Here is a 13,995-nt window from a genome sequence, read left to right on the forward strand (position 1 = left end):
TAACAGTATTGTAACAGTACCCCGTTATATCCAACAGAGGGCATTGCACTGCCAAATGTCAAGAAAAACGACCAGTGGTAGTCAAACGCTGATTTTTTTTCGGTCTTCAAACTAAATCCAAGCGTCATGTTCAACATGTTACATTTAGTGTAACTTCAGTGCAATTTATGCAAAACTGTACTGCTCATCGGGATCACTGGTGTGTAGCCTGCTCTTCATTGAGGTGGGGAGCGGGATGGGGTGCTTCCTTGTTGTGTCACGTGACTGCAGATAGCTAGCCTACAGGTCAGTAAGGGACGCACCATGGGACACAACGGAGGAGAATCAATGCGCGCGCTGCCCTGAGCAAATAGTAAATATTCGAATATTCATTTTTACGTTTGAATATACATATTTTTATCATAATAATCGATCGAATCATCGAAATTCGAATATTAGTTTACCAGTCCTACTTTAGATGGGATCACCCTGGCCTCTAGCTCCACTGTAAAGAATTTTGGAGTTGTTTTTGATCAGTATTTGTCCTTTAACGTCCACATAAAACAAATTTCGAGGACTGCATTCTTCCACTTAAGTAACATCGCTCAAATCAGACGCATTGTCCCTTAAGCAGATGCAGAAAAACTAGTTCACGCATTTGTTACTTCTAGGCTGGACTATTGTAACTCTTTGTTATCAGGCTGCTCTAATAAGTCTCTTAGGACTTTGCAGTTAATTCAGAATGCACTTTTAAGAATAGACTTAAGACTTTCCTTTTTGATAAAGCTTATAGTTAGGGCTGCCTCAGGTACAATATGTTTCTGTTGATCTGTCCTGTACACGTGACATCTATTGCACGTCTGTCCGTCCTGGGAGAGGGATCCCTCCTCTGTGGCTCTTCCTGAGGTTTCTTTCACATTTTTTCACGTTACAAGGGTTTTTTCCTCACTCGAACCGAGGGTCTAAGGACAGAGGGTGTCACTGCCTGTACAGGTTGTAAAGCCCTCTGAGGCAAATGTACTTTGTGACTTTGGGCTATACAAATAAAATTGATTTGATTTGATTTTATGTACGCCATGTGGGCGGACATCATAGACACTGAGTGGCTGTGGCTCAGCAGGTAGAGCAGGTCGTCCACTAATTAGATGATCGGTGGTTCAATCTCCGGCTCCTCCAGCCTGCATGTCGAAGTGATACTGAACCCCAAGTTGCTCCTGAAGGCTGCGCCGTCGGTATGGGAATGCGTATGAATGGTAAGCTCCTAAAACTGATGAGCAGTTGGTACCTTGTATGTGAATGAATGTGTGTGAATGGGTGACTGAGACATGTAGTAAGTGTAAGAAGCGCTTTGAGTGGTCAGAAGGATAGAAAGGTGCTATGTAAGTAGTAAATTAATCAGTATAATTATATTATAGTGGTATAGGTAAAAACCATCAGCACTGGTCTGCAGAGATGTGGAAAAAATATAGTCAGATGATCCATCCATCACCATATTCTCCACAAGTAGGCAAGTTCATGTGTGGTGCACATGAGAGAATGGCCTGAATGCTTGACCCCTACAGTGAGGTCACTGAATAGTTTGATGAGTATGAAAATGATGTGACTCGTATGCCGTTAGACAGTGCTGTACACCATTTACCATTTACACAATGTCACGCTGCCATACCAAGTGAAATCAAGGTGTATAATGTGTTGTGCTTATGATTTATCCAGTCTCAAGCTTGTCAGGCTCTCTCTGGGAGACCTGGCTTCACTAAAATTAGCAGAGGCAGGTGTTCTTTACCATGTTAATGTATTTTGTGCTCAGTTTTACAATGAGAGATGGTAGGAGAATCCACAAACAATACGCAAATGAAAAATGGGCACCAAAATACCACTGCAAAACCTGATCTACAAAAGGCTGCTAACAGGTTGTACATTTTTGAGTCCACCTATTGAGGTTCAGAGAAATCCCATGTGAAAATGAAGCAACCATGGAACAGGTGTGTCTGCTCTATTATGCAACTGACCCTCCTTTTATTGGAGACATCAGATGGCTTTCATCCCTCTGCCCATTTCTGTCCTCATTTGGGTGGATGAAAGTCAGCCTGTTTCTCCTAACCCAGTACTGTGGAGTACTACTAAAACTGACCTTTGCTCTGTCTCTCTTGTGCTATTTTTACTGGCATGTGCTTGACATGTACCCAGTGAGAGGGGCATCAATTACCCAAACTACACTCCATTCTCTGCAGTGTCAGAGGTAATGCTTTACCAAATAACACATGACAGTACTCAGATTACTCTTGTCTACTTGTGGAGAATATGGCGAAGGATGAATCATATGACCATATCAATTTTTCCACATCTCTGCAGACCAGTGCTGATGGTTTTTGCACCACTGCATTCCTGACACTATTATTATATAATTATACTGATTAATTCCCATAGATTTAAATGCCGATCTTCCTGGTCCTTCTGAAACACCAGCCAGTTGAGCAGTCTTTGTGACTGGAGCTCCTGCCATCTGTGCTCCAACACTGAACCCTCTTTCTGGCTCACATAGATATTTTCCTCTTGCCATTTTTACACAAAATCAGAATCAAAGAAGGTTAAGAGCAAAGTTGTAGACCTAAAGGTAGCTAAAATAACAGAAAATGCTCAGTAGATCTGAGTGGGAGCGCAGAATTGATGTTATATCTGTGTGTGTGTAATGTAAACACTGGGACTTGTAGTGACAAACAGTCATTTGGGTAATATTCAATATAAACTAGTGCAGCTTTAAACATCTGCCTCACAAAATCCCCAAATCGACTTCACAGGAACTGTCTTTCATCAAAGCCAGTGCATGCTTATTAGACAGCGTGACAACATTATTACTACTGTATGATGTGTGTGTGAGCAATTTCACCTTCGTTATTTATGGAAAGGAGACAGAAACATCAAGAGCCAGAAGCTGAGAAATCCAGGCCAGTCATGTATTGGTGCTTTTGCAATAACATCCTGGAGGTTGTATTTTTAGTTAAAGTCTTTGAGTCAGGGACATGAGGCGGGCAGCCCAGGAGGGCCCTTACTGTCCAGATGGTGACAGCACTCCAATGGTTTTGCCTTTGAGGCGCCAAGATGGAAACATTTGGAATAAGAATGAGTCACACGTACCGGTCACAGGATGGACAGTCACTCAGGACTCACACACATATACAATTTGTGTGTCCACATGAGCACACAAATGCTCAAGCATACAGAGGATATAAACTGTATTTGGATTGCACATTTGTTAGTCCCTTACACACACCAGTGAGTTGGCGAAGTGGCCACAAACATCCAGTACACAAAGATGTACTTAAAAAGTGCAACCTTAAAAATACACACTGTACATACAAACATTTCTTCTATGTTTTAGGTTCAGTCATAATTTTCATGCTGAAAGGAAAACTAACAAGTGACTTGGATGTCATTGAACAAGCAACTGAATCCTTGTCACTTATCCTAGTCATCCTAGTTGTCATTTATTGATCTGCTTGTGCTAGTATTTGTTTTTTAATGTATGTGAGGACGATGAATACAGTACAGCATATACATTTTCTTTCTGCTTTTACACTCCATCTGGAAAAGTGTAAACTGACTTTCTGTGTATCCAAGTGGAGGCAGGAGGCCTGACACTCTTTCTCGCTCCAAATGGTGACATGTTTCCATGTGTGACAAAGGGCAACAGGTTTTAGCAGGAAAATGAGACACCTGTTCTGCTCTGGTCTGATTACCATGCTTTGCCAGCCAGACAAATTGATTTTCAGGTTTTCCCTCCTAGTTAGTAAATAAACTTTACATACATTTACAAATGCTTTGCAAAAAAGACACAAGAAAAGGTAAAAAGAAGACAAAGGAGGTGGACAAGAGGATATGTAAAACCACAACTAGAAGAAATCACATATAACCTATGTTTTATGAATCGCAAACCTTTTTTTAAGTCTTGCACAAAGCTAAAATCTGTTCTAGACCAGTTGATGCAAGTGTGTGAAGATTGACTAAGGCATTACAGTCATGGAGGTGTATCCTTTTGACTGACTTCTCATAGGAGCAAAAGTGGAGGTGGTATGATCTTGCGATACCACCCCAAAGGTCTTGTGGGGTGGGCAGTTGGAGACTGCAATTCATGTCCTTCACCTACCCACAGGACTTAGTAGTCAAGGGCTCATTCTAGTCCAGCTTAACTGATCCATCAGTGGCTCAGGTTGAAAAAGATCCAAATTAATACAATTATGTCACACATTAAGAATATCTTGTTATATATTGTTTTAGTTGAGCCATCTTGTCTAAAAAGGGCAGTTGACAATATTGACCCATATTCAGTTAATAACTTTGTTAGTCCCCAACTCTCACCTACCACTGAGTTCCTGTAGATATGGAGTTATGACTCTCTCATTTATCAGTGCCTTCTCAAAGTACTCACATATGAGAGTTTGACAAAATTTGAAGATAGCACTAACAGATCATCAGATTTGTTTAGGCAGGTAATGCTACTTGGTAAGGGTTATGAAAAAAACATATGCCAATAAACTGATGTAAGTCTATCACATAGGATAGAAATGGTGTACTGCCAGATAAATATCAGTAAATCCAACATGTCTGCACACAAATAAGGTTAACCTTCTGGCTGAAAAAAACCCTAAAAGCTAATGGCAAAAGCCATTCAGTACTGGGTAAAATCAGAATAAAAAACATTTGACAAGATGTGCTTGGCAAGATGGATTTGGAGCTAATGAGTCCACAAGTTGAGGTTGAGTTGAGGGGATCATCCACCCATTCTGTCCCCAGATAATCCATCTGATTCCCCCCTTCTTATCAACCCTTTCTGCCCCCAGATAGACCATCTACACCCCCCTACCATGCCCATATTGTCATCTGGACCCCCTGTGGAGTACAAATTACCATTTTCCAGAACTCAACTCTATTCTATGGTGTAAGGGAGATGAAAAGATTGCATTCCTCCTCTCAGGAAGCATTGCGCAGGACTTCCAGTGGTGTTGTTACATTTTCCCATGAAGTCAAGCTCCTACTTTTTTTTAGGGCAGTTAAAGCACATTGTGAACTTTGAAGAAAGAAGTTGCACTGTTTTGACCAATTTGTTGTGGACATTTTTGTAAAAGATCAAACATCAACTTGGAATGACAGCAGAAATATCTGGGACCATTTGCTATAGTTTGCCTATCAATCTCTTTTACACAATATACAAAATAGCTTCTTCACATTTGATTAATAGAATAATATCAATCTGTGGACTTGGGAAAAAAAGTAATAACCTGAAATCAACTTAACACCAGAATGAGAAACAGATGCAGCATATAAAATTAAATGAATGTCAACGAAACATAATATACAATTTACATTTAAGTAATATCATCAACCAAAACACTGACCATCTGAAGTAGAGTGTAAACTAAGCTGGACAGATATCAATGGATTTATGGCAGACTGCCTCTTTGGCCTTGTTTTGTCCCAAAAGGAAACACTGGCATCATGTGGCCAAACATATTATTGCAGATACTGTACACACAGACCACAGTGTGTAGTGTAGAGTAAAGTAACTGCAACCATTAGTTAGTTTAGTACATTAATTGAAAAACCACATCCAAAATAAAGCCACCATAAATTCCTGAGAGTTTTGATATTTAGTCATTTGTATTATTACTTTTTTCCCTGAAGCCATTTTTACATTGCAAACACAAGTTGATTTTGATAATTCACAATAGCAAACACATCCTAATTTGCAGCTCCTTTGACTCCAAGTATTGATTACATTACAGCAACAGGTAAGAGGCCACTGCTGCTCATCAGTGAGTGAATAATATTAATAATAATTAATTGATACAAGAACCCTGTGCTGCTGATGGTAAGATGCCTATATTAAGAGACATAAGAATCTGTTATAGACAAAACACTTTTTCATATTCTCCTTCATTCTCAGGTGCACACCAGGTAGACTGTATTTATGAATTGTCTGAATTCATTATTGTCTACTATTTAGATAGTAGTCTGTTAAACTTCTACAAAGTGAAGCAGTTGAAATATAACAAATACTATACTATACTATATAGACAATCTGTAGGCAGACTGTCCAAATAAAGTGTTACCTTTTTATATTTAGTGAAGTGGCTTGAAATGTCAACTATTGGATGAATTACTATGAAAGTTATCAAACAATAGAATGCTAACACACTAAAAACAGTGGGCATAATAAACATTACCTGCTATACATCAGCATATTAGCATTGTCATTGTGAGCATGCAGACATTAGATATTGAAATGGCATCAGAACTAAAGTGGCTCCATCAGTACAGTAAGGCTTTGAGCTATGCTAACGCCATTGAGCTACAGTTTATGAGCAATTTTGTTGTGTTTGCAATTGTTCCTTTTCTTACACACTGGTGTTTAAGTGCGTTTTCAGAAGGGTTTGTGTTTATTTTAGTCATTTAAGTTTTTTTTGTTTTGTTTTTTTCAGTTGTGAAATCTGATTCAGTTGAAGAAAATGTTGTTTGCATTTCTTCACACCATCAGATACATTCAGTTCACAAATGAGGGTTCAGTTACTGATATACTACAATGTAATCATGTCCTGTCAACTTATTCTACAGTTTCACCTTTTTCTTTTCTTTTCTTTTTTTTGTCTGGTGAGATATTACAGACCTTTTCTTGAAAACATTGTTATTCCTAAACATTTTCATGCTTTTTATGTCCTTTCATTTGGAGTTCTCAAGTCAAGAAAAAAAGCAACCTCGTGTAATGAGGTTGCTTTTTTGAAACAAAATGAATGACAATGTTCAGAGAGAATTTAATAGTGTCACATTCCTGCATGCTGCTCGTTTTTAAATGTCTGCATTTTTTCAGCATTGAGAGTACAGAAAATTGCTTTCCATAAAATTTTATTATAACAATTTCAAACTTTTATAGACTGATGCAGTGATGTCATGAGATTGCACTACCAACACTCCCTGTAGTTGAAGGTAGACTGGGCTATGTTGCTGTTCTACTCTAAGTAGCACTAACTAACTAAGATGTGTCTCATCAACCTGAAGTCTGATGCCATAATTACTTCTCCAACCAAGTATGTAACTTGAAACCTGCAAACTGGAGTGAACATGTGCTCCAAAAGGAAGTCACAATACATGTAACATCTATTTGTGTCCATTTCTGTACTTTGTTTTTAATGGCAACAGAATCTATGAAAAAGTAAAAGTTTGTTTAATGCAGTCACAAAGTTCTCCTGGCCTTAAAATGTGTTTATGCATTTCAGTACCAAAATAGCACATTTGTACTGTAGAAAGAACTAATGACTCACACACCACAGGGTTTGTTTAATCAACATTGGAGTGAGGTCAAGCCCTCCAAATTAAATAAAAAATAGGTTGTTTGTCTTCTATCTTGTACATTGTCCTATCAAAAGTGATAAATTATATATTTAGGTTATTATTTCACTATAACACTGGTTCTCAAATTTTCCTGCAATGTAGTCATGTTCACATAGCATGCACATACCGTACATCCATGATTATTTACAAGCTAGAATGTGATACCAGGCTAGTAAGATAAGATAAAATTAAATGGTTTAAAAAAACACTGTAATCGTGGCTCCAAAGAAGAAATATTAGGAAGATAAGTGTGGTTCTGTTTTCCACTAAATTAGCTCTGGTTCTTGAACTGGTTCCATTCAATTATTAATCTTGGGGTGTTGTTTAGCTGAGTTGGTAGAGCATCCGCCCCATGTACACAAAGGCTCAGCGGTGACCCAGGGTTCGCATCCGACCTGTGGCTGTTTCCAACATGTAAATCTCCATCTCTCTCTCCCCACATTTCCTGTCACTCTTCAACCTGTCTCTGTCAAATAAAGCTCAAAAAGGCCTAAAATATCTTTAAAAAAAACAATAATTAATCTTATTAGGAATAAACTTCCCTTCTGTGTAAACTGTCCGTAGCTAAAAAGAGTCAGCCTATGCTGCTCTATGCTTCCGTATTTAACATCTGTCATAATGGTGGTAAAAATTTTGAAAACCACTGCACTGTAACACTTTAGAGCTTTAGTGGATTATTTAGATGTTTGGACATTTATATTTAAAATATGCCTTCCAAAATAAAACAAATCTAAATACTTTACATCACGAGAATCCCTTTTATGGCAAACTGACCTCAAACCTTACATAGTTAATGTAACAACAAAACCAAATTGCATATTTGACAAAAAGAAAAACTAATTTGTATCCATTTTGATTTGTACTGCTTTTTAATGTGTTTTTTCCATCAGAAATAGTAAAAGCCATACAATGTAGCAAACCAACAATGACAAAAGCTCTATACAAGCATAGTAGCTCATTCACACACATTCTACAGTCCAGACTGATCTGTCAAAGTGGGCAGGCGCCACTGGAGTTTCCATCTTGGCAAACAAATGGCTAACATTCAGTTTGAATAGAGGACATCCTCTTTTCTCAAGAAGCATGTAGGCGAAAAATACAGATTCTACTGTCTCATAAGTCGAGTCCAGACACAGTCGTCGCGGGAAAATCAGAACCTGATGATTGCTGTCTATGGGTATCTTTCTGAAAGGGCTGGATTGAGTAAGACTCGAGGATACTGTGTACAGACTACAGTCAGCAGCGTGAAGGTAACAACATGAGCATGCAGGCTCTTGCTAATAAATAATGGAACATTCTAGTCAGATGTAAGTGCTGTATTTTCTATTTTTGAAGAAGTACATTGGAGTCGTCGTAGGCCCCCAAACTAACCCTTTATTTAATTAGTTTACATCATGCTGCCAACTGATCCTAGAGCATCAGGCATAAAGGAGAATCATAACGTTTACTACTCAATCCTTGAATGGGACAAAACTCATTTGCTAATAAAATTACCATGAATCATGAATTAAAATTAATTTTCTCAGTGATCAAATTATTGAACTCAAATATTTACCATTTGACGTGCCATAATCACAGCTAAAACACTGTATTAGAATAAAAGTGGTTCCTTTTTGTAATGATCTTTTGACACCACATGAGGGCAGCAGCTACTGACTGAACTAACTGGATTTCAGGAACAAGTTCTAGACCCAGCTCCCTGCTGAAACACGATAGAGGAACTAATAAGCCTGCCTCCACACATGCGGTGATGAAATGAAATGGATCAGTGTCCATATCTTCTCTTTTGACAAGCAGAAACACACTGATAATACTTCAACATTTAAGTGCTAAACTTGGACAATGTATTTTTCTAGGCAGGTTTAAGTTAATAAAACAATTGTGTTGGCATCACTTTAGGATAAATCAAATTTGGACTAACAGTCTTTCATACAAAAGATTTCCCCTCTCTTAAAAAAAAACAGCAAACAAACACAAAGCCTCCCCAAGAAAAGAAGAATGTTAAAAAAAAAAGAAATAATGCTGTGAAAAAAACATTCAAAAACAACAGTGATACACTTTTAAATGCACACACTTTACACCTTATATATGTCAATGCACTTTGACTTTAGCCAAAATAAAAAGCAATCTTTTCTTTTTGCTTTCAGTAATCTTGATGTATACTTTATAATACATGTATACAAGATAACATAGAGCAACGAAGCAAAAAAATAAATATCTTAAGTCACTGTTTGGAAGTTTTTTTTTTTAATATCTATATATCTATATATATGTATATTTATATGTATAGCTTACTTTTGGGTAGGGTGTGAGTGTTAACAGTTTTGGCCGGCTGACGCAAAGAGCTTTCTATTGACGGAAACTTTCAACACAGAAATCTGAAGAGCAGTGTAGCAGGACAACACTTTTCTACAAAGACGGTCCTCACAAAACAACTTTAGGCCCTTCAGTAATGAGTGAAATAGTGTGGCTATGTGCTGCGCAGATTGAACAGAGAATATAGGCAGATAGGAAGCCAATCCTCCTTTTTGTTTGTCTGACCAGAACAATCGAGAGATGCTGTGTGAATGCAATGATTCAGTGGCCTTTTTTTCTGATGCTCTGCTGTGTTCACATGGATACTGTAGATGCACACAAAAATAGCTTGAACTGATATTGTCAGACTGTAGCTGCACTTCAGAAGAATAACATCTGTTGCATCTTTAGCGACACTACTGCATCGAACGGGGAACGAAGGACCTGTGGAATTTTGGAGAACAACATCTACCTTTTTTTCTTTTTCTTTTTTTGCATATTTAAGACAGCCTGGAAGAGTTTAATGTTCTTCTTTTTTCTTAAAAAGCTCTGCATTACAAAAGAAAGTCAGGCGCCAAATGTCATCTATAACAGTCCTACTCATAAAGCAATCTAGAATATTTACACAGACCTCACCAGCTGCAAAAATGTCCAAAAACACTGTTTGCAAGATGGCGACGGTGCAGAGTTGACCTACAGTATCAGTACATACAGAGAGAAACAGTTCAGTATTTTTGATCAAGCAGCCATATTTGTTTTACAAAAGAATACTTCCGACCCTCTGACAGTGGCACACTATACACGCCCTGACTACTTTTTTAAAATCTTTGGTTGACCAGTCAAAAGCCTGATAGATTTACAATCCACTTTAACATCACACAACTTGACTTCTTCTTTAAAAAAATAAAAATGAAACAATCGCTAAAAAATAACATTTGCACACACAATGTCATTCCCTCTTCCTGTTCATGTGTTACCCTGCCAGGGAGATCAGAATCGCCTCCCGCCCCATTGTCACACACAGCCACGCCCCATTCTGCACTTCCTCTGGTCCATTCTGGAGTCCGTCCAAGAAGAAAAGCACATGCATGCAAGCCGCACGCACACACACACACACACACACACACACGCACACACACTCTCTCAGTCTCTTTCACTTGCTTACATTCGCAAACACACAGACACACAAGTAAAAGTAAAGGAGCAGGAAAAATAAGGTGACGCGTAAAAAAAACAAATGCTGAATTGTCCAAAACAGAAAGAAAGTGTCTGTGGTTAAAAGAAAAGAAAATAACCAAAGGCATTATAAAAAGCGCCAGGGTTTGCTGTCAGCTCTCATCGCTTCTGCGAGCCGATCATCTTCAAGACGAAGCTGACGATGGCATTGGCAGGCTGGTCAGGGTCCATCTCGGCGAAGAGGTGGCTGACGTTGTCGGTTGTGCTTCCCTGTTTACGGGCCACAAACCCAAACAGCCTGGATAGACAAAATCAGATATGTGTTTGTAAAAGCTCTGATTGGTTAAGCTTTAAGTGTGTCTACGATGAAATCCATAAGGATAACTGAAATTACATATGAGAAGTAAAAATTCTCTTATATAAATGTATTAACTCAAAACTAGTTTGTTTGTCATTACCCCTTTTTCATCAACTTAAAATGACATCTAGTTTAACAAAAATTTGTTTTTTTGGTTTACCATCAGGGGCAACAAAAGTTAAGTAGTCTGAAGGTGTCATTAAATTTCTGATGCAGTTTCCTCAGTGGTGATAAATGAATATTCGTATTGCACAAATCCAAAAAACCTTGTGTGGTCCTTTTAGTTAATAAGGATGAATGAAAATAGAGTTTTGGCACCTTAGGACCACACACCTTAAGTAAATATCCTCCACTAACCACATGCTTCACGTAACTCTAACCCTTCCTCCTTGTTCTGTAGAAATTCAATTTTATTTTTATAGCATGAAATCATAACAAAAGTTATCTCATGGCATTTAGAGTAGGTCAAGACTGTACTTGATTTATTTACAGGTACCCAACAATTTCCACCAGGAACAAGCGCTTGGCGAGAATGGCGAGGCCGTATGTCAACAGCAGAATAATAATCCACAGAAGTTTACTTACTTGGCTGTTCCTCCCTCAGGCTTGTTCCACCTGGAGATATTAGAAAATAGTGTGTTAACATTTTAAGACGACTGGATACTGATGAAACACGGGACTCACACAATCTGTAATAGTAGTAAAAATATCAAACAGTGGACAAAGAGAATAAGAAGATTTAAGACATTCTTCCAATGCGTAAAGAATCTTGGAATTTATCAGTTATTAAAACAAACCACAAATGATATTTGAAGAAATTATGTCTGTACTCACTTTCTGTCCTGAGGGTCAGTATCGCAGAACGTGACAGTGTTGTTAGGATAGTGGCGTCGGAAGAAAAGCCTATTTACAGAAACACAGATTACAGAAACATCAAATTACATCAGTTCAAAAAACCTGCATTGCGTATTTCAGCAAGGACACCTGTATTAATCCTGCAATACTGGATTTTTGAGGCCAATACTAAATAAAATGGTTTTAAAAATCTACAATGAAAATATTGGATGATATTTTGTTTTACATTTTTACTAGAGATTTTAAAATAGGCTTTTTAAAGATCAATATGTTCTGCTTAAGCCAATTTACAGTCAAAAATAATCAAGCTATCTGGTGGACACACTTTTGAATGATTACACTGTTCCTAAATTACTTACCAACTTCATAAACAAACTTATAATCCAAATACCACTATATTTGTGATAAGCGCATGTTATTATTTCTTTTATTTATCTTTTACTTAAGCCAGGAAGGTCCCTTGAGATACAAGCTCTCCTCTTCCAGTGAGTCCTAGTTTATTTGAAAATGTTATTCATCTTGGCACTGCACACAAAACAAAACTGGGTTCTTGATTGAAATACTGTAGTAAACAAGACCTTTATCCTTTAATTCTGTCTTAGCAACTATTTATCGTTTCTGATTCTGTGCAGTTGCTCATGTTCACACTCGCCCTTCAAAAAACAAAACGTGTTCAGACATTCAATTCTGTCTGCAGCAAAATCTCCAGATGTCATGCAATGTTTGTCTTGTGAGACATCTTTCAAACAAGACATCGTAAAACACCAGACGTTTGGTATCCAGACTTACTTCCTCTGGTTGTCCGTCAGCGTGATGCCTTGCGAAGACACCTTGAAGTGCACAACAGTGGCAGTAGGTGGAGAAGTGGCAGCCAGTGTCTCAGATATGGCCTTGGCAATAGCCTGAGGGCCTGTCAGGGACTCCATCTCCACTGAGTTGATGTAGAGCACGTTGCAAGCTGGGAAGAGGGCAAATGTCCCAGTCAGATAGCAATGGAGAATGTAACTGGAATCATCATCACAATCATTTATTCGACAATTAATGCTGTTCAAAACGTTTATTAATGCCTGTTTTGACCTGCTCATGCAAAAATGTTGATTTCCATGCTGTCTGGGACAAAGCTGGGGCTCAAAGAGTTTCAAAAACAATTCCATCCAAGTCATTCCACATAAAACATTACACCTGTTATTGACAGGAAGCTGGACACTAATGTTAACAGACAAAATGTAAAAACATTTCAAGGAATCTGGTTACTCAGGACCATTAATAATGTATCTTCTTTTATGCAGGTTACGACATAGACAAAGGCAAACAGCAAACACATAGGATGCACATTCCAGATGTAGGTTTCCAAATAAAAGTGCACAGGGTTTACCATGGGAATCAGCAGGGGCCCTCTGCACTGGGATAACAAGGATGTCATGTTGTCAGTGAATAGGAGGATTCAGGACACATTGATATTGTTGTCATTAATGTCCTAGAACCTCAAAGCTGTGTTGGGTGTAACACTGTCACAGGGCCTTTTTAATGAGAATGAGTTGATGTGTTACCTGCTCCTTGTTTCAGCCTTTCAGCCAGTGGATTTGTTGTTGCGACTTCTCGAACTTCCTCGATGAGATCTATATAAAACAAAAGAGAGGAAGTTAGCAGTTTTGGCATGAAGTTCAGTTTTTATTTCCTGCAGGGGTTAATTTCCTTCACTAAAAGTCACCACATGACATTTTTCACATCTACCTGCAGTAAAAATAAATAAATACATAATTAAACCTTATATAAATCAGTTAAATCAAACCAGAAATATTCACTGATGGAAATGCCTGGAACAAAACTAATTTTAAAATGTGGGGCAGATTAAAACTATTCTCCTATATCTCCATATCCTTTATGATTTTTTTTTTCTTTGAAGACCTAAATACTTAACTGCCTGCACACTCACATTGTAGATCTTA

At 38.0% G+C, this 13,995-nt stretch overlaps 1 protein-coding gene across 4 annotated transcripts in view; it reads right to left on the reverse strand.

Moving 5' to 3' along the window:
* Positions 1 to 8,202: 8,202 nt before the first annotated feature.
* Positions 8,203 to 13,995, reverse strand: part of tns1b (tensin 1b) — a 160,411-nt gene continuing 154,618 nt past the window's right edge. For all 4 annotated transcript variants that reach the window (XM_027277342.1, XM_027277366.1, XM_027277396.1 and 1 more), the window contains 6 exons: positions 13,597 to 13,665; positions 13,422 to 13,448; positions 12,836 to 13,004; positions 12,026 to 12,094; positions 11,777 to 11,806; positions 8,203 to 11,131 (listed from right to left, as the gene is read on the reverse strand). In XM_027277342.1, the coding sequence (XP_027133143.1) occupies positions 10,993 to 11,131; positions 11,777 to 11,806; positions 12,026 to 12,094; positions 12,836 to 13,004; positions 13,422 to 13,448; positions 13,597 to 13,665 (503 nt within the window). In that variant the 3' untranslated portion in view covers positions 8,203 to 10,992. The remainder of the gene's footprint in view (positions 11,132 to 11,776; positions 11,807 to 12,025; positions 12,095 to 12,835; positions 13,005 to 13,421; positions 13,449 to 13,596; positions 13,666 to 13,995) is intronic.

This window comes from Larimichthys crocea, chromosome I (assembly GCF_000972845.2).
Source record: "Larimichthys crocea isolate SSNF chromosome I, L_crocea_2.0, whole genome shotgun sequence".
Lineage (NCBI taxonomy): Eukaryota > Metazoa > Chordata > Actinopteri > Sciaenidae > Larimichthys > Larimichthys crocea.